At 36.5% G+C, this 20776-nt stretch overlaps 4 protein-coding genes across 6 annotated transcripts; 2 read left to right on the top strand and 2 right to left on the bottom strand.

Annotated features, from left to right (window-relative positions):
* The first annotated feature begins 893 nt into the window (after nt 1–893).
* LOC116014966 (THO complex subunit 7A-like) lies at nt 894–4126 on the top strand. Of its 3 annotated transcripts, none has more exons than XM_031254942.1 (4): nt 894–1045; nt 1608–2221; nt 3304–3464; nt 3754–4126. In XM_031254942.1, the coding sequence occupies exons 2-3, from the start codon at nt 1628–1630 to the stop codon at nt 3433–3435; spliced, it is 726 nt and encodes a 241-aa protein (XP_031110802.1). In that variant the 5' UTR covers nt 894–1045; nt 1608–1627; the 3' UTR covers nt 3436–3464; nt 3754–4126. The 3 variants fall into 3 exon arrangements, with proteins under 3 accessions (XP_031110802.1, XP_031110801.1, XP_031110800.1); XM_031254941.1 differs by having other exon boundaries at nt 1594–2221; nt 3304–3476; XM_031254940.1 differs by having other exon boundaries at nt 895–1045; nt 3304–3476.
* A 506-nt stretch (nt 4127–4632) lies between these two features.
* On the bottom strand, nt 4633–11165 carry LOC116017093 (tyrosine-specific transport protein-like). The gene is made up of 14 exons (XM_031257619.1): nt 10780–11165; nt 10363–10403; nt 10159–10251; nt 9787–9861; nt 9314–9363; nt 8556–8645; nt 8045–8101; nt 7721–7790; nt 7342–7443; nt 7200–7252; nt 6410–6557; nt 6138–6222; nt 5616–5741; nt 4633–5025 (listed from the first exon to the last, which is right to left on the bottom strand). The coding sequence occupies exons 1-14, from the start codon at nt 11072–11074 to the stop codon at nt 4844–4846; spliced, it is 1467 nt and encodes a 488-aa protein (XP_031113479.1). The 5' UTR covers nt 11075–11165; the 3' UTR covers nt 4633–4843.
* Nucleotides 11166–12108: 943 nt separating this feature from the next.
* Nucleotides 12109–15726, top strand: LOC116015164 (4-diphosphocytidyl-2-C-methyl-D-erythritol kinase, chloroplastic/chromoplastic). Its single transcript, XM_031255188.1, has 11 exons — nt 12109–12484; nt 12592–12687; nt 12789–12857; nt 13324–13428; nt 13516–13572; nt 13656–13856; nt 14029–14121; nt 14210–14309; nt 14615–14714; nt 14834–14919; nt 15507–15726. Exons 1-11 carry the CDS (start codon nt 12296–12298, stop codon nt 15587–15589), a joined length of 1179 nt encoding a protein of 392 aa, XP_031111048.1. The 5' UTR covers nt 12109–12295; the 3' UTR covers nt 15590–15726.
* A 123-nt stretch (nt 15727–15849) lies between these two features.
* LOC116015163 lies at nt 15850–19175 on the bottom strand. Its single transcript, XM_031255187.1, has 2 exons — nt 18929–19175; nt 15850–18008 (listed from the first exon to the last, which is right to left on the bottom strand). The coding sequence occupies exon 2, from the start codon at nt 17983–17985 to the stop codon at nt 16006–16008; it is 1980 nt and encodes a 659-aa protein (XP_031111047.1). The 5' UTR covers nt 17986–18008; nt 18929–19175; the 3' UTR covers nt 15850–16005.
* Between the last annotated feature and the right edge of the window lie 1601 nt (nt 19176–20776).

Raw genomic sequence — 20776 nt, 5'->3', positions numbered from 1 at the left:
CCAATTTACTCCAACGCCTTCCCTATACCGTAGTCCAATGGTAAGTCATGTATTTGAACATAGAACTCAACTTCGTTTAGGTTTATAACAGCATGTTACTCCTTAGACTGATAATCTTGCATGTTAACATGTGGTTATTAAACAATCAGGGCCTGAAGCCGTCTTCCATACAAAAAATTGAAACTGGTAAATGTTGCTCAATATATCATATATACGCACCTACACCCCCAAAAGGTCTCCAATTCGACACGAAAACATTATGCATGGCTTCAAACCAAATGGCCTGGTCGGTTAGGAGTTGCGCCCACCATAAACCACTGCTTGCCCCTTGCTACCAGACCACCGACCGATCCCTCATCATTATGCACAACGAAGATATTGTCCTCATCCGACAAAGCCATACTTGCACACCGCTCACACATCTCCTGAACATTCATACTCTCCCAACATAGACACTGACCACGAATGGACGAAAAAATTAAGCTAGGGAGAATCGTGTCTGTACTCAATTTGAACAATCATAAACTAGTAATAGATTTTACCTTATTCAATTAATGGAGAACTTACTATAATAAAAAATGAATTCATTAAAACTGAGAAAAATGATTTCCTTATTTTTCATTGGTATTTTAGTTTTTACCAATTTTAAAGAAAAATTACAAACATAAAGTCTTATTTAAATTTAAATTAATTATTTCTAATCACACATTATATTACTCCCACATATTACATTTGAATCTTTATATTAATTATTTCTAATCACAAATCAAATAATAAAATCAATATTTAAATTAATTTTTCTTTGTAAAATTTAAATTCAGTCCAATTTCAATTATTTTTCACCAAACCAATCCGGATTCATATAGACATATACCATACACCCTATAGCAACCCAAGCAAGAATTTGGGAAATCCTATTTTTCGTTAGAAGTCCCTTGTGGAACCACTGTTAACGGTTTAGCTCCTTTTTGACCGGGCAGCCAGATCCGAAACCCTACCATTTTCCGACCACTCCTCCATTGTTTGCGTCTCCGTTTCTCCGCAGGTGACATCTCTATCTCTCTGATTCTCATAAATTTCTCTTCCACTCTTGGTGTTTTGACTAAATTAGTTAACGTGAACAGCAAAATTACTTCTCTGTTGTACTTAGAGCTGTGGTAATTATGTGGAAACTTCTACCTGATTTGTAAACGTGAAATGTTTTCTAGAAAAGGTTTTCATTTGTGCGTGTTTTGGTTTGCTACTGGAAAATGTATTCGATGTGCTTAAAAATTGTTCTCTGTAGTGAAAAACTGCATAATTTTATTTTATTTTTTTAATTGTGGGTAAAAATTGAGGTTTGAGTGATATACTTTTTTTCCCCTAGTAATCCATTATGAGTTCAGGTGTCAAACAAATTTGGATTTTGTTTGGAAATTCTGTTTGCTTTTTGCTATTTTAGGATAATCTTTGCTTTATAACTTACACATTTCTTTAGCCAAATGTAGAATGTAGATTTAGTCTCTGAAATTAATGGTGTATGCATGTGCTGACCTTCCATGGGATCATCTAATGATAGGGTTGAAGTGGTAATGCGTCCTGATGTCTAGTCAGTTGCTCTCTTGCAGGATAGAAAAATAAATATAAAATGCTGGTCAAAGGTAGGAAAGTTGCTGGCAAGGGGGAGACAGTGGCTGCACATTATGCTTTTGGCCAGTTTGAAGATGATGTGATCATAAAGCACAGACTTCTAACTCGCACAACAACCACTAGGGGTGAACCGCAACTAAAGAAACTTCAAAAGAAGTTCACTGCTTTTGCTGTGGAGGTAGAGAAGGAAGCTGATAACTTTGGTGACTGTGAAAGACTTTCCAAGGCTTTCTTGCAGGAGCTAAACACGTTTGAGATTCCACTCCTAAAAAGCAAAGCAGTCATTGATGCAAATATTAGGGAGAAGGAGAATTTCAATGACCTGAATGATGAAATTAATAGGCAGATTTTACAGGCCCAAGATGATATAGAAGATCTGAAGAAACAACTTGAAGAGAGCAAGATAGAGAGGCAGCACAAAGAGGAGTGTGAGGCAATTAGGAAGTTGATCGCAATGCAGCCACCCAGATCAGAAACCCAAAAAGTTATCACAGATCTAGAGAAGGAGATTGGAATGTTAGAGGCAGAGAACACTGCTAGTTCAAGAACATTGGAGCTGCGCAAAAAGCAGTTTGCTCTTTTGTTACATGTGGTATGTATGACCAAGTGTAAATGGAATTTACATTTGTTTTACATTGTGCTTTTGGTGCTTGAAGTAGACATTGATAATTGAACTTACATGAAGATGACCAACAAAGGGTGATTAGTCAAGGGCTAAAGTCCACTCTTGTCATTGCTTTTCTCTATTAAATGGGTGATATCAAATCTTACTGTTCAGAAACTTCTAAGGTTTTAGCTTACGACTTGATATTATTCATTGCTCATACATCATTCTGTGACTAGAAATGAACTAGGAAAAAAACCATTTATTGCTGCTAGTGAAAATTACTTGTCAGAAGTGATTCATTTGTTTGATAAAAAGATTTGCCACTCTTGTTCCTTTCCCCTATTAAATGGGTTGTTTGCTATTCTAATTTTCTAAACTTCTAAAAGTTTTAGCTTACAAGTTTTGATTAATTCATTGTCCATAAACCATTCTGTGGCTAGAATGAACTAGGAAGGTTGTTGATAAATTATCTTACGCAAGAACTGAAAACTACTCGTCAGAAGTTGGAAGGGTAAAGGGAAAATGACTATTGGTATACCTCGCAATAGAAATATAGCAAGCTAACGTTTGAAATGATCATACGAATAATATTGTAGGAATTTTTTGCCATAACTAATAAGAGGAGAAAAGGCAAAATTATGTAGTTCCTTTTTCTGGTTGTTTTAAAGAAGTGGGGAGGTCAAAGTTGAATTACTCAGTGGATTTCACAGAGGTTCAAGATTTATGGGCTCCTGAGTCCTAATAGCATATCTGGTATTGCGTAATACAGAGTACTATTTACCAAAGATAGGATTCTGTTGACTCCATATTGTTTCATACATGATGAACGTACTCTAAGTAACAAGCTTTATATATCTCTGAGAAATTCTGATTGTTACGGAGTATTATTTTAGAGGAAATAACTTAATAACCATTATATTTTCAACTCTTGATATACTCTTAACTAATAAATCAATAAAATTAGTGCCTAAATCCTTTTTATTTATGTGTCCATCCAGTAGGTGAAATTTCTTTCTTCTGATAATTATATTTATGCTTTGATAATGGCTAAACCATTTTTCCTTCAGGTTGATGAGCTGCAAAACACAATCGAGGAAGAGCAAAGGAGTTTGGTTGAGGAGATGAGGACAGCAATGGATGATCATAAGAATGGGGTGGAGGATACTGGTGCAGTTCCAGAAGCAATGGCTGTAGATTAAGGAGTAAGGTGCAACAAAAGCTTCATAGTGTATGTATGCAGGTACAACCATAGTAGAATTCCACAAATTGTGGCAATAATATTTAAATACTAATTGGAAATAAAAGGAGTTAACAGTCTTGGTCCCTTTCCCCCCTTTGTTGATATGCAAATGTTTTACTGGTTGGTCTTAAAAGGGGAGCGCTGAATATCCATCTTTGAGCGCTGAATATCTACTCTCCAACCTGTAGATAGTGTCACTGTAGATGTTTTCTGTATAAAGTGTAAACATTCTTTGCCTATGCATCTCAATTTACCGACTATGGTTCCATTGATGCAGTTGGCATAAAATGGAGCGCAAACCTTCTCGAAAGATGCAATTGTGACGTCTACCTGCTGCATAACTAGCTCTCAAATGCTGCTTTTGCTAGAAAATGACTGTTGAGAATAGCTGCTCTTCGCAATGAGTTTGTAAACCCTGTGGTATACTTTTGTCTCTAAACGAATGATAGAATGAGTTGTCACTAGAAATGTGTTGTTTTTAAGTATGTAGGGACCTTTGAAGTTCCTCAGCTGCGTCGTCTACATCTTTGGTTCTCATGGTAGCATTGCGATGTACACGATGAAACATTTCTTACCCATTCTCTCCTCTTTCAGTGTAATTGCATTCAGCTTAAAAAGGACCAAATAAAGTCTTTAAATTATTTAGAAAAGTTCAGTTCATTCTTGAACTGAAAAAAGCTTCATATGAATAGGATATTTGGCGTCTGTTTAGCATTGCAAGAGCTGAATGAAGTTTGGAATATTGGGCAGAGAATGGGCAGAATGAACCCAAAAGCGTCATGCAACTCTTGTCTTTTTGGGCGTAGATACAATCTCACATTGACTCTTGCGAAAATTATATAATATTTAAATTTGATGGATTCTCCTACCTATTTAGCCACCAATCACAATGGCATAAGCTTTTGCTATCATACATTGCATAGGGTCAGATTTGGAATGGAAGGTGTTCTGAAAAGGTATAGGAAACATAATACTCCGTAGATTGCATTTAGGGGCCTTGCAAATGCTCTCAAATGCAAAGTTTGATTCTCTAGATTTTATATGATGGAAGCAGCAACCCAACCAATTTGATCAGACAATTGACTTGGTAGCTACAATGTTCTAAGTTTGACTTTTGGTAAAAGTTGTCCTTTACCGACTAGGATCGCAAGAAAGATTTCACCTACAACGCACTTTCAGATAGAGGTGAATTTATGTTATTATGATATTCAGTTTTCTGTTACAGCAACAAGTTCAAATATGCATCTGATGAAACTGTAGCCTAAACAATGTTCAACTATTCAATTTGCCAATTCACTTTGTAACAGTGCAGTAGGGAACTGAGAAGTGAAGAAATGAGGGTTGCAGATGGATGGTCACACATCCATTCATGCATGAGCAAAGTTCTCTAGTATTTCGGAAAGGATGACGAACGCTGAACCTCCAAGCACGAGCGACAGCGTGAGCCTTCCCCCGGGAACCAAAGGGGGTAATCTCGGAGATTTCGACGATTCTGAATATCTATCAGACCAGGACATTGCAGCAGGCAAGAGTCCAAACAGTACCAGAACTACAAAACCACAACAGTAAAACAATAATTAGAGAAGTGTTAAGATCAATGCTTACGACTATGCCAAAAGCTATCGCTGTGAAATAGACCGCCATCACATTTTCGAGAGGCAAATCCCCCTAGCCACCAATTGATGGATCCCAGCACCTACCAGTCTTAACTGCACAGTTCTGATACCACTTGTTAAAATCAAGCGCTTATCACTATGCTAAAAGCTATAGCTCACAGCAAAGGCTCAACTTTATTTCCTTATAGACCACCATCACATTTTCGAGAGGTAGGATGTTGGACTTGGCCCTTAACCTGCCTTCGCCCAACAATCTTCCTAGCCATCAATTGATGGACTTGGCCCTTCACTGGCCTCCTCTCAACAAGAGGAATGACATCTATAATTATAATCTTCTATAGAGTTCACATCGCTGCAAAATATGATTCAATATGAACCATCATGCACCCGATATGTTCCTCTGACCAAAACCTATACAGTGTTCCAACTTGTTCAGATTCTTGACCCCAGCCAGAATCCAGGATTCGTATAGTCTAGCAGACGAGAAAAAATTTAGTGTGCTTCACATAAGGCATGCCCTTACCTCCATATGTCCCGGCAAAATCCAATGCCTTGAAGAAGATCTCTGGATCCAACAACGATAGTATCAATGGAGGAACCACAGTAAGCAGGTACGGCAGTGTGTTTTGGCCCGAGGGCAATTTCAGCACTGTAAACCGACAAGTAAGTAGTAAGTTACTAGCAGATCTATGATGAATATTGCAGGCCATCAGTGATGAATGCACCAAGATATAAAGACCAAAACATCCAACTAAAGCTATGCTATTGCGTTCCAGCTATGTGAAAAAGTAAAACGATGCTCATAGGTGCATGCAAGTCCCGTAAAGAAATGAGAATATGCTCATAGGCGTAGACAAACTGAGGTGGCAAAACTGAAAGCAACAGATAAGTCTTTGTTCAAGTGAAACTTAACGGTTATTTCTTCTGTATCAATGAAGTTGAGACCAAGATTATAGCATATTTTCTTTATTTTAAAAAAGAAAATATTTTTTTAAAAAGGAGAATCAATGAAGACTTTAATAAATCATAGAAGTAATGCACTCACAGTCAGCAAGGAAGTCCGAGAGGCCCAAGATAAATCCAATGTAAGAAGTAGCGATTGCGAAAAGTGAGAAGACATCAACTATTGGCTGCAAATTATCACATTCAAACAAAACGAAGCCACTTTAGTGATCTTTACGTAAATTTACCAAAAACTTTACTGTGATCATGGCATATAATCACGAAGAAGCCTAACAAATTCAAAATATAAATAATTAAATAAAATCAAGAAGCCAACGAAAAATATATTAAGCAATGGTGAATCAAATTCCAGACCCCAACTCCATTTGCAGATCGCAACTGCTGCAAAGGGTCAACAATCTTGTCCAAGCCTGTTTCGGGAGCGCCAATTGTTCCAAGAATAACGCCATTCCAAACAAGAAAGAGAGCAAGCGGAATAGCAGTTCCCAGAATAATTGCACTCCTGCAGGGCTATAAAAGTAAGTGATGTTCCTGACAAAAAATTTCCAACACCTAATACGTGCTTAAAATGCAAGGTGAATTAAAAGCTGAATATTGTATCTTCAAAGAACAGTAGATTTTAAATTAAGGGTGTGTTTGGTAACCCGTAAAATGACTTCCGGAAAATGTTTTACGAGTTTTCGGTGTTTCCGCCATGGTTTCCGGGTTTCCGCCGGAAACCTGTTGTTTTACGGTTTTTATTTTATTTTATTTTTTTTTTAAATTCTATTTTTTAATAAATAATATTATTATAATTTTTATATTTTAAATAAAATAATTACAATGTTTAATTATACAATTCTAACCATTTTCCAGAAAATGAACCAAACACATAAAGACAGTTTTCCAGAATACATCCAAACACCGGAAATGAAACTATTTTCCGGAAAATGACTCATTTTCCAGAAAACATTTTTCAGAAGTCATTTTCCTGCTTTCCAAACGGACCCTAAAAGAATTTCTGCTGCAATCTGGTGCAAATATAAATGAGCCATTCATTGTGAGTATACTCAATATAATTTATAAACAGATTATGAGAAAAGAAAATCAGCATAATGCTACAAATTCCATAACAAAGAGAAAAGGTGATCATTGGATTTATCACCTTACTTTTGACAGGTCTCCTTCGAGATTCGTACAGAGAACAGGGACTACATTCTGAAACCAACAAGTCGGTAATTGATTACACATGAAAACGGGGGAAAAACTGTAACAAAATGTCCACTTCCTTAGTTTAGCTTTCTCACCTGATAAACAAAGGAAAGCGCTATTATGGGTATGCTTTGAGGCGCAGCTTCAAAGTTAGCTTTCAGAAGAGCCTCCCAGTGCAAGTCTCCACTAGCAACAACCTAAGGGATATCACAGATTCACAGGCAATCAAATTTCTCTCTATACCATCGGTAGAATGTTCTGTGCATCAATTAATAAAAGATGAACTATTGTGTCATGTAATACTGTTCATCTATAAGAATCCTCTTGTAAATATCTGTGGTGTAACAAGCAAAAGTTTGGATTTGATTTACATGTGATAAAACATTCACAACATTCACTCTGCATATGTTCCAAAAAAAAAAAAAGTGTCCAAAATTATATGAGGAATTTTAGTCAATCAAATATTGGAATTACCACAAGAGCTGTGAAGGAGGCAATGATTCCAAGGACTAGGGCACCATTAACTGCTCCAATGATTCTCTGGCTAATAAGAAATTGAAGCAAAAGAGGGAGCAATAACCCCATATAGTTCAAAGTTCTCCTTCATTAATCATAGGGAAGAAAATAATGTGATAATTTAGAGCCTTCTCTTAGTGCTAGTTTTTTAAGAGGCATTTTTTCTCTACATGGATAGCTTAACAGGCTATTATTCTAGATCTGAAGATATTATTGACCAAATTTGAGAAGAAAAATCAAGGTCACAGATACAAAGAGGAAATGGGACCAAAGTCACCAAACCTTCCAAATAAGCAAAGGCCTCCTAGAAGCAGTGAAAACAGTGTTGCAGTTTCCCATCTGCAATGATAATGCTGCCCATCAACACCTAACAAAAATATGAAAGTACTTACATCTTACGGTATTGTACTATTAAAGAGTTATTGGAAATAACAAACAAAGAGTATACAGTGGATAACAAGTTGTTATGATTTAGAAAACCAGGAGACTGATTAATTGATTCTAAAATATCTTTGCTATTTGAATTGATTTATTTTCCTTTATAGATATCAAATAATTGTGGTAAGGAGCCTTAATGATTCTCCTTTCCTTCTTATGATTTATTTAAATGATTGTGAGATGGAAGTGTTTATGAGACTACTTTTTTCTTTTCAAGAGAAGACAACTTTAGCATGAGCAATTTGACAGAAAACTCAGTGCAGCATATAATCCATTGATGCATAATTTCAGACTCGTATACAATGGAAATACCACACATTATCTTCTCATAACTATAAAAGAAAACTGGGCGTACAATGGAATGCCAAGAAAGCTTGTTAATATATCTGAAGAGCGAGCCACGTAAGCAACAAGAAGAGCATAATGAATGAAAATGTATGACCAGCTGCAATAATATAAACAACAATGCAAATCATGTCAAAAATTAGTTAGTCAGATACTCAGATGCTGCTAATAAAGGACTATAATATCTGATCTTATTGTATAAGAAACTATAGTAGTATGATGGAAAGGTCCTCCGGGAATTCTCTTTTGATACACAAACAAACACACTTCACATCTAACTGGACACTTGCACCAGCCAACCAGTGCCAATGCAACCTAGAATTTAAGAGCCGTTTAATACATGGTAGTTTTGGCTCCAATTAACATTGATGCGCATGGGAAAGATCGGGAAAGAAGAGGTGATTAGTCATCCTTTCCCTTTTTATCATTTTAAAGCTCTATTTCATGAAGAATTGAATTAATTGTAAACATTTTACTGTATGCACTTCCTGCAAAGGTGAAAGAGCCTTAGCATGGAAAAATTATCATATGAACTTCACATTATTGACATTTTGTTACTACAATTAGTATATTGTGTTAGCTAATTTGCAGTGATATTTGGATAACTATTTATTTATGTTTCTAACTTGTTTCGGAGAAAGGGGGAAGGGGCGGGGGGCAAGGGGGAGTGAGGGAGGCAAAGCTTTAGTACGGACACCCATGCACAGAAAAACAGTTATTGAGTTGAAAACTGACAGAAATCCTTTTTTAAGGGTTTCAACAGCATACCAAGCAATTTGTACCCCTGTATTACCAAGGGTTCTCATGGCCATTGACACCTGAAATCATCAAGAGTAGAGTATGACCATAATAGCAATAAAACTCAAACCCAAGTAAGTTTGTAAGTACACATTTAAAAGATATTGACTACTGATAAAATAAATATGTAAATCCAATTTCACATTAGATAAATGCGGTAGATTCAATAATACTTGAGCTAGCACATGCACATGCACATTCTTAATTCTCAACTCATGAAGCTTAATAGTAATCTTATTTTTAAAATACTTGAAGATTGCTGCTGCACAATATATCACATAAAAAATTGTTATTGGAAATTTGTATTCTACTGAAATTGGCTTTCATTATTATATATATAGATAGATACTGAGGAGGTAGCATTGAGCTGAAACATAAACTTCATTTTTCAAGGTAAATAAAGGAAGTACAATTTGCATATCAAATGCAGCTAGGTAAATTACCAAAGACACACCACCAGAACCCAGCTCACACATAGTCTTCACATTCACTTCAGCAATTAGTAGCCCAGTTGTGACCTGCACAATTTCAGAGTTCAAAGCATAATTTCTAAAATGAAAAGAACACAGAACAATAGGTGAGTTCAGGAGGGATAAGAGAATAAAAGGAATACCTAAAATAATATTATCTGGAACCTAGTCAAGATTCTGACAAATTATGAGTAAAATTAAATTAACCAGGCACCCCTTGAATTTAAAGAATCTTCTTTTTGACTTTTTCCATGTCATGCAAGTCAATATTAAGGAAACATTTATAACAATAAGAATAACAAATATATAGCAGAGGACATGTTGAGGAACTGGAAACTCATTTACCATAAAAATCCAACAACCAATGCAGGTCACTGCAGAGGCAAGAAACCCAGATTCTTGTGTCACTGCAGGAATTGCAAGTATCCCTGCACCTATCTATTCATGAAGAATTCATTGGAATGAAAGTATTTAGTGCATATCTGAAAGAACAGTAAAAACCATATTCCAGAAATGAGATAATATCCAACAAAAACAATTATAACATACTGTGGTGCCAGCAACAAGAAAAATGGCACTGCTAAGGCTTCCTACAGCAAAGTAAGAGGAAAATAATTATAAAGAATGCAAAACATAAGGAAAAAGGGTCAAATAGGCCCTAAACTTTACAGGAGAAAGGGTCAAATAGGCCCTAAACTTTACATCAAAACAATTAGGTACCTAAATTTTTAAAAAGTGTAATTAACTCTCAAATATGTCAACTTGAGGTTTATTTGATAAAAATAACACATTTGAGAATTTAATTGCACCTTTTAGGTTTATTTGATAAAAATAACATATTTGAGGATTTAATTGCACTTTTTTAAAATTTAGGTGCATAATTAATTTATAATGTAAAGTTTAGAAGACTATTTGATCCTTTTCTCAAAAAATAATATAAAAACTTTGCATAATACTAGTAATTACCTGGTTCTCTCTTCAAAGTAGCTTGATTGAGGTTAGAAAACAACCTCTCAAATTCATACACTTGTTCATCTTCCTGTTTCTGCACCTGTTGTCCAGAGAATGACTTGAAAGCATCAAAACGGCGTCGTCCATTAGATGAAATCCAAGTTGGCAGCATTAAAGAATGATTCTTGGAGTTCCAATTGCAAGTAAATTTATGAAATGGGTATGCAGCATTGCTGTGATTGTGAGGTGAAGCCTTGGGACGACAATGGAATTTTACAGAAGAGGATAAAGATGAGGCTGCCATCATCATAGTCAGTCTATAATCTCATATGTTTCTTCCGTTTATTGGGTCTCGAATTCTTCTGGCCAGTTGTTCTGGGTTGCTTGTGGGTGAAATTGAAGGAGCAAGAAAACCAAGATATCTGTAGGGTCACATAATACTGTCCCCCCCTCTTTTAATCATTAACTATGGACTCGCTTACAATGTAATATCTGTTTATAACTACTTTCTCAATCAAAATGAAGCACATAATACTGTTGAAGACTGGTGGGATTTTTCAGTTTTTTCTTTTTAATGTTTAAACAACTTATTTACTACTCCGTAATATTTATTTTTTTAAAAATAACCTTTTTTGTTTATTAGTTATGTTTTTAGTCTATATAACTTTTCTCATTTAAATATATTGAAAGCGACAATTTCAATCATTTATCTTTTAATAATTTGAAAAATTAAAATAAATATTTAATGTTAACAAAATCTAAAGTAATACTCCGTAGATTAAAACAACTACTTTCAACCTAATTAAGGAAGAAAAGTTGGATAAAGCAATAATTCATGAATTCTGTATACACTTTAAGTATAATTAATAGACTAAAAATTAAAATCGTCATTTTTTTAAAAATTTATATTGTTAGATTGATGTTACAATGTAATATCTATTCATAGTTATTTTTTTTAACCAAATAAAACACAAAAAGTGAGACTTGAACTCACCCATTCCATGTGAAGTGCAATCGGGTGCCACTAGACAACAAAATTTTTGGCAATACAATACAATTTTTAAACGTGGGAGAAGAAGAATCTCCCCATTTTCCAAAGACCTTGTGGTTTAGTGGCAGTGTCCTAGTTAATACTTTCACATGGATGATGGGAGTGAGTTCGAGCCTCAGTGAAGTCAACTGTTTACTCTTTGTGTTTCAGTAACTATGAACAGATACTACATTGTAACAAAGTCAGTAGTACTTAAAAAAAATAAAAAATTCCCCCCATTTTTTTTTAAGGGGGAAGGCAAATAATTAATGCCAAGAAGATAAAACGTTAGGAAGAAGAACCGAAGAAGGATATTGGCTCAGTTTGTCAATGATCGACATGTGCTTTAAATTGATAGGGAAACCCTAGATAAATGAAAACAAAAAAAAACCCAAAAGTCGTTGGAAGAGAAAGATACTCCTCTCCCTGGTTTTTGAAGTGGACTAAAATTCTGCTTTTTCATCGCATGCATAGTCACAGTGGACACTAAGCCTGCAAGCCATGTCTTCCCCAGCGTCCCTCTGCACTTCCCAGCTCTATAATCCCTTAAATGCCAATACCAAGAATCGATTCTTAACCAGACCCCAAATTGGGTCTTCCTCATATTTTCACAAAAAATCCCAATTTAAAAAAACCCTTGTTGTCCGAGCCACAGCTCCTGATTCTAGAGCTACCCGGAAACAAGTAGAGGTAATCTGGTGGTTTTCTTGCTTTTTTTCATTGTGTTTTTCAATGTTTCAATGTTTCAGGATAATTGGGTCTAAAGTCATTTTTGTTGTTCTTGGTGGTTCTGTTAGTTAGTGTATGATCTAGAAGAAAAGTTTAATAAATTAGCCGATGAAGTGGATAGGCAGGCTGGCCTTTCAAGGCTAACTTTGTTTTCTCCTTGCAAGGTAAGTCAATTAACATATATTGCTCATCAATACATACATGCATACATACATACACACATACCCCCCACTCTGTATATAATCTGGTCTGTTTTGTAGTGCAGGTAAATATTTTCTTGAGAATTACAGGCAGAAGAGAAGATGGGTTTCATGATTTGGCATCTCTGTTTCATGTAAGCAACTCTTACTCTCTTTCAGAAGATCATGGCCCTGTATGGTAAATGATTGTTAGCTGATTGGTTAGAAGGTATAATTAATTGATAATATTACCTTAGAAAAATGTTTGATAAATTAGCTGTTAGCTGATAGCTGTTTGGCATAATTTATTTTTTCAAAAGACTAATTGAAAATGTTGCTTTAAGTAGCCATTTGAAATGTAGTATTTTGGAGTTACAAAAAGCTTATTAACCAAACACTTATATTGATTTTTTAACCAAGTCAAATAACTAATAATGGTCAAATAGGCCAAAATTGGCTGATAGGCTAATTATTTACCAAACAGGGCCAATGAGATTAGGGAATAACTAGTTGAGTTGAATATTTGGTATATTAATGTTGTCTTTGTTTTGGTAATATATTGCTCTTTTGGTTATGCAATAATGGTATTATGAATCATGATAAGCCCTTTTGTCCTTTCAGGTAATTAGTCTAGGAGATAAAATAAAGTTCTCTCTATCACCATCAAAGTCAAAGGACTCTTTATCAACTAATGCTCCTGGTGTTCCTCTTGATGAAAGAAATTTGGTACAGGAATTATTTATGTGTTACTGTTGGTCTCTAAAGATAATCATTATGTTATCACATATTGATTATTACCACTTTCTTTTGCAGATAATAAAGGCACTTAATCTTTACAGGAAAAAGACTGGAACAGACAAGCACTTTTGGGTAAAATTTTTGGAAGTGTACAGACAATATAACAATGTTTCCAATTTATCTTTTTTTCTGATTTTGAGATGTTAAATCGGCAGATTCATCTTGATAAGAAGGTACCTACTGGGGCTGGTCTTGGTGGTGGGAGCAGCAATGCTGCAACAGCCTTATGGGCAGCAAATCAATTTAGTGACGGTCTTGCCACTGAAAAGGATCTGCAAGAATGGTCTAGTGAGATTGGTTCGGATGTACCCTTTTTTTTCTCTCATGGAGCAGCCTACTGTACTGGTAGAGGCGAGGTATGTCTTTGGACTACAAAATAACTTGAAATTTATAACACATGGCAGTGGAAGCATGAAAAGAAAAACTTATGAACTTATCAATTGTTTTTCATATTGTAATTAGAGTGTACATTCGTAAGTAAAATTACTACTTGAAATTTACAAATTGAAATTTATTTGACTTGTCCAGGTTGTTCAAGATATCTCATTCCCGACGCCCTTTGACATTCCAATGGTTCTCATTAAACCTCCAGAAGCATGCTCTACGGCTGAAGTTTACAAGGTGATGCTACTGGAATGACTAAACTGCTTCAGAATGGCGATATATTAAATTTCTATTTGAAGATGTAAAATGAGGTCTGATTTTGCAGCGTCTTCAATTAGATAAAAGTAGTAAGGTTGACCCCTCAATCCTGCTGGAGAAGATTTTGAAGAATGGAGTTTCTCAAGATGTTTGTGTCAATGATCTAGGTAAAAAATGGAAACCCTTATTCAAGTTTTAGGTTTATTCCATAGTTTTCTGGAACCTATTTATTCAGTTACTTGCTATTGGCCAGACTCGTAGAACAGTTTTGGAGCTCAATAGCTCTTCTGAAGCCAAAGAAGACAAAACCAAATGAAACTAAATATGGAGTATAACTTTGAAACAAAACCGTAATGTCTATGATTTGATATAGACATTAAACTTTTAGCTTTACAGTGTAGTCAGTACTAGTTGTCTTGTTGAAATATTTTTCTCGACCATTCTTTTGAATTACTTCTTATGATTATTGTAGAGCCTCCTGCATTTGAGGTCCTTCCATCTCTGAGAAGATTAAAGCAGCGTATAGCTGCTGCAAGTCGAGGGCAATATGATGCCGTTTTCATGTCCGGAAGGTACACTCATCATTGCACGTGTTTTATATGTTAATTTCATATTATCTTCTGCAATTTCTTGAGATTCGTGCATTCTTCCCTACCCGGTGTTGTAATTAAATTCACAAATGATGATGCAGTGGGAGTACTATAGTGGGGATTGGTTCACCAGATCCCCCACAGTTTCTGTATGATGAAGAAGAGTATAAGGAGGTCTTCTTGTCAGGTGAGGCACCAATACACTTTTCATCTACTTGCCGTATGTCCAACATCAATATCGAATGACTCCATGCTTGTGAAGGACTGGCATTATTTTCCTTGGTTTATGAATTTCCTTAGTCAATATTTTTTTTGAGTACTATTGATTCTGTTACAATTTAGTATCTGTTCATAACTATTTTCTCAACCTACTGAAGCACACAGAGTCAATATCGCCTCCATTGAGGCTCGAAACCACCCCTTCCATATGGGAGTACAACCGAGTGCCACTAAACCACAAGGTCTTAATCCTTCGATTAGGATCTGTTTGGAAACTTGGAAAATGTTTTTTAGAAAATTATTTTCAAAAACACAAGAAAATCTTGATTGGAAGTCATTTTTCGATTTTCCAAATGGACTCTTAGTCTCAAATTGACATCTCTAAGTTAAGCAAGGCATTAAAGTTAAGGTGTAGACTTTAAAGATTGTATGCAGTTGCTAAATATTAGTCTGTTATGCACGGCCTTCATTTGGCTGTTACAAATGAAGATTGTGTAAGAATCTTTATTCCCTGAGCATTAGTGATGACTGTTGTGTATACCTTTCTGAATGCAGAAGCCAGCTTCATCACACGTGCACCTAATCAGTGGTATACAGAATCAGTTTCAGTCGATCCCTGCAACTCTCCTACAGAATGAATTTTCTTCATGTTTGGTGTGTGTTTCCACACCATTTGTTGTATGTGAGTTGATGAATGATAAAAATAATTACAAGTGCCATAATTATCCCTGTTGTGTTAATCTTGCTTAGTGTCTTTTAGATCAGAGAGACATTTTCAATTCTTGTTTTTTTTTAAACCTTTTCTGTTCCATACCCCCATTATAATACCTATTTCGAAGAGGTAACAGTTTGATAGACATTTTCATGAGACAAAGAAAAAAATTTTAAGAGCATTGCAGGCTTTAATTCTTTTTCAACTGGGATTTGATCAGACGATCATAAACAGGGGCAAAAGCATATCATATTAAACAACACCAACATCAAATCCAAGCACATCTACTGTCTTTTTCTTTCTCCTTTTATTCAATCAAAGTTAACCCCATCCATCCCATCCCTACAGTGAAGGAGAGGAAACAAATTGCCTGGGTAAACTAAAAAGATCTTTCTCTTCAAAAGGAGAAGTCCATTCGCGTGACCCACCAGCAGATGTTTCCACGGGAGCTATTCCATCCTGCAACCTAGGAATTGAAATACCATCCCCACTCGACAAAGTAGGTTTCATAGCAACCCTTGCCCCGAGTCCATTTGTAAATGAATTGAATGTATGGTGGTTGTTTTGCATAAGTGAGTTCATCGTTGGCCATAGCCCTCCTGATATTGGTGAAGACGACCTACGATCCAGACTCCAGTCTATGTTGTTGTAATCTAGCTGTGGCATTGAAAAACCACTGTTCCAGTCCACAGGAGATGATGAGCCCGATGGCCCATTGGTACCTAACCCAGAGAAGAGTCCAAGCGAGGAAGCTGCAGCAAGTGTCAGAGGCTGAGATGTACCTGTTCTACTCCACATACCGTTTCCCCTGCTTGTCCCTGGCGATTCATGTGAGCCGCCATTGGTTGATACATATTGTTGTTGCTGCTGCTGCTGCTGATAATGAAGCTGGTTATATAATTGGTTTGTATTTGGGCTAAGGTTCCTTAGGCCTGGAACATGTGGCACCATCCCAGTGGACTTCATAGTTTCTACACCATTTGGGTACCATCCTCCAGCAGTCCCAGGTGGTGATGAACTCATGGTTGATGGTGGAAACTGCTTTGCATTGATGGATTGGGGCCGTTGCATGACTATAACTGGTTCTCTTATGCTTCCTAGCTGTAAGTTCTTCAGTTCATTCTCAACAGCCACATACTGAGCTTCAGTCTTAGCTGGAGAAGGGGATGCTTGTGAAGAAGTAAAAGAATAAGCAGATGGATTTGACAGTGCACCCTGCCACCTTTTATCAGAAGACACAATTACTTGTGGTGGCTTGGCCCACTCCATTTTTGGTTGAACTCTTTTTAATGATTGTACACTTTTGCTTGCAGGATCTATAGAAGAATTTGCTGTTGCTGTGACTTTTGTATAATTGAAGTCCTTGTCATCCCTCTTCTGCTGTATAGCAGCAGGAGATGTGTGTTTTACAGCAGCACTTATTGAGTTTTGACTAGCAGTGTTTGGGACCTTACCACTGCCCACAGTAGGAGGATCACCAGTTTCTTCTGTCTTTGATGGCACAAAAGTACTTTCCTGCTTTTGTGTCCTAAGAGATTCTTCAGCCTTCTCAATATCGCCTTCACAGGCAACCACAACTCTTTCAACCTCCTGCTTGGAGCACTTGTACCTATTTTCCATGTCTGAAATCCGATTGAGTTCTTCTGATATATCAATTTTCAAATTACCACCACCATCAATATCATGTTCTTTGTGCTCATCTGCTTCTTCACCTCCTTCAAACAGCCATGCCACTGATTCTTCTACTTTGCCTTCATTCTGAATAAGAGCCATTGTTGCTCGTTCTTGAGAGAATCCCATTGCAACAAGCTGTTGAGCAAGTGCTTCTAACTTCCTTGACATGAGATAGCCGCTGCACTTTTCATGCAGTTCTTGTGCTCGCCTCTCCTTTTGGCGCTGGTGCTTCCTTTCATTCTTTTGACGGATTTTTTCCCGCTTGTCACCATCAGCACCAGGTACTATCTCTTGCTTGGGAGCGGGATGTGACACTTTGTGGTCTTCTGACTCACCAGACCAACTGCCATTGTTTGAGACGGAATCATACTCCACACCAGTGCCAAATGAGTTGCTATTCTGATCATCAGTCTCGTCTATGTTTTTGAAGCGGCCATTAACATGAATCGGGGCAGCAGCAGCAGCAGCAGCAGCAGTCACAGGAGCTGGGTCCAGTGCATGGAATGTTCCCAAAATAGGATTGTACCCACTAGTTGCGACCCCAGCACTTACATTGGCATGGCTTGAAGTCTTTGCGGATGCCTTTGGAGGTTCCTTCCCATTCCCAGCCTTTTTGTCCTTGGACTTAGATCTAGATGCAGGAGACATATTCGTTTTTCTAATTTCAAAACCTACAATCAGAAATGTAAATAAGTTTAGATGATGAATGCAATCAAATGCTGAAAAGGTTAATACAAATGTTTGCACATTCTCAAGTCAATAGACCAAAGAAATTCAAAACATAGTATTTCCCAGTACCTCTGCCCATCATGGGGAAAGACCCACATTCTAAATCCATCTCTAATTAGAAATAGCTAGATGTATACCAATTCCACAAGAAGGAACCAAACCAAGATGAGGAATGAAAGAGCTAGGAAATACAGGGTTGATTGAATAGCTTAATTCACACAAGAGGAACGAATGAGATAGGAAATACAGGGCAGAATCAATAGCTTAATAATTCACACATCTCCAGAGATTACAGATCTTTTCCACTCTCCTCTTTCCTCCAAATATTTAAACTCGACAGAGAATACAGAACATGAAAAAAATTAGTTGAGAGACGAAAACATCTCCAGAAAGCTCCATCAATTTCAACAAATACAGCCACCGCCCAACCCGTCCAAATGTCATTTGAATGCCCTCCCCTCAGAAATGCAAATCGGCAAAAATAGTCGATACAATTAAACATATATTCGCACTAGTCAACGATCCTAGAGTAGGCTTGCGAGTAATTACGACTATTCTACATCGATCCATTCACATAACTAAAACACAAACGCCCAGCATTTGACCAAACACCAATCCTATGATACAAACACATATACGCAGCAATTATCACTAATCATCAGGAGCTCAATTACACGCCCCGTCGCAGATCACGAAACACCAATCCGCCCATCAATAATCCTCCAATTCCCCATCGGAAACCCGATTCCAACCTCAACCTCTAACACACACACACATTTCTATCCAAACATAAAACACAGACCGAAAAATTTCAATCAACGGCAAACAGATGGGACCATGAGGGGGAGACTGGCATACGTACCTTCAACAGAACAGAAAGGGGCGGATCGGCCGAGGGGAATCGGTGCGGTGGCGAAATGTAACGGTTGTATGCGGGAGAGATTGAGAGACGGTGAGGGGAGTGGAGGGAGAGATTGTATTGGATAGATAGAGAGAGAAAGCGAGAAAGAGAGAGAGGCTGAAATAAAACCGAATCGACGAAATTAGGGTTCTATGTCTGTTTAGATGTGTGGGAGATTTTCTATTTTGATTTTATGTGTGTGTGTGCGTGTTGGATTGATTGACCGGAGCAAAATACTACGGACTAGCCATATTGGAACCAAAGAAAGATCTTTACAAAAAAATTTTAAAAAATAGAAAAATGAGTGACTGTAGCTTGGCGGTGAAAATGGAAATGGTGAAAGTTTCAATTACATACTCAAATTTAAAGAAATTTGTTGCTGTATTAAAACTTTTAGCCAGTCTCTCTCAAAAAAAAAAAAAAAACTTTTAGCAAGTTATTTATGCATCACTTTAATTACTTTTTTTTTTTGGTGACAAATCGTCCACCAAGTCTGACAGTTTGCGGAGATGTTAATCTGCGCAGGTAGAAGGAAGAAGCGTCGGAGAAGTTAATCTGCGCAGGCAGAAGGAAGAAGTGTCCGTCAGTCAGTTTGAGAGGTTGTTTACTGCGAGCGTCCGTTTGAGAGGTTATTTATTAATCTTCACTGCGAGCGTCCGTCAATTTGAGAGGTTGTTAATCCTCACTGCGATCACACTGCTGCTGGTTAGACTCGATCTTTGGTCTCTTGTGACAAATTTCACACTTGTGACTAGTTGAACTGTCCATGGGGAGAGACATTTATAGTTATCTTCTTCTTTACAAATTAATATATGTTCTATATTTTCTCAAACTTTTTTTTAGCCCAAATAATTAATATCTCACCAGTCACCACTAAGGTTTGATCATATGACTACTCATTTAGAATGATGAGCGGTGTCATCACATTACATAGTAGTTGACAAGTTAAATAAACAAAAAATTTAACTATGGTGGTATGCTATGACTTTTTTCTTCTCCTCTTTGTTCATCTCCAAATTGATGAAGAACTTCTTTCCTTGCCTCTAGATCTTAAAAAAAAAAAAAAAAATTGAAGGCTAGAGAAATTGTCTATATAAAAACTAGGATAAAAAAAAAATCATGATGACGTCTTTCAAAAGACGAGTAAGGGACGGGAGAGGGAAGCTCTTGAAACCACAATGGATATCTTCTTCCCTTGTTTCTTTTTGAAGGCAAAGAAGGCTAAAGGAGCTTTGATCTAAAACAAATAAAATTTGTAATAAGAAAAATAAAAATTAAGAACCTTAAAGACATAACATTATGCTCTACAAGAAGAAAAAAATACAAAAAAATGTACTGGAAGACAAAAAAAATTAACTTATTAACCAAAACAATGTGTACTGGAAGGAATATCACTGTGCTCTGGAAGACACAACATTGTGCTCTATAATGAATAACAATGCGCTCTACAAGAAGAAAAACAATGCTATGAAAAACCAAAAAAAAAATTAACTTAAACAAAATTACATAATGACACTGTGTTTTAAATATCCCCAATTTGGACCATTGATCTGGACTGAATCAACGACAATAATTTTCACCTAAGGCAATTGTTCCACCTAATCAGTTATATATATAGAGAGAGACTTCATATCAAATGAGGATCCATCCTTAGGTGAGGGGCAATTTATATCGTGGACATTGTGCATCCTGTATTAAAACGACGTCGTTTTGGTCATTTTAATTAACAGTTTATTTTTTTGAAAATCACGTTTCTCGTTTCGGCCGGTCTGTGTATTTGTGTTAATATTTTGGGTATTCTTTGAAGGC

The sequence above is a fragment of the Ipomoea triloba genome, chromosome 4, assembly GCF_003576645.1.
Source record: "Ipomoea triloba cultivar NCNSP0323 chromosome 4, ASM357664v1".
Lineage (NCBI taxonomy): Eukaryota > Viridiplantae > Streptophyta > Magnoliopsida > Solanales > Convolvulaceae > Ipomoea > Ipomoea triloba.
The sequence above is the reverse complement of the archived record's forward strand: the minus strand, read 5'-3'. Positions and strand labels throughout refer to the sequence as shown.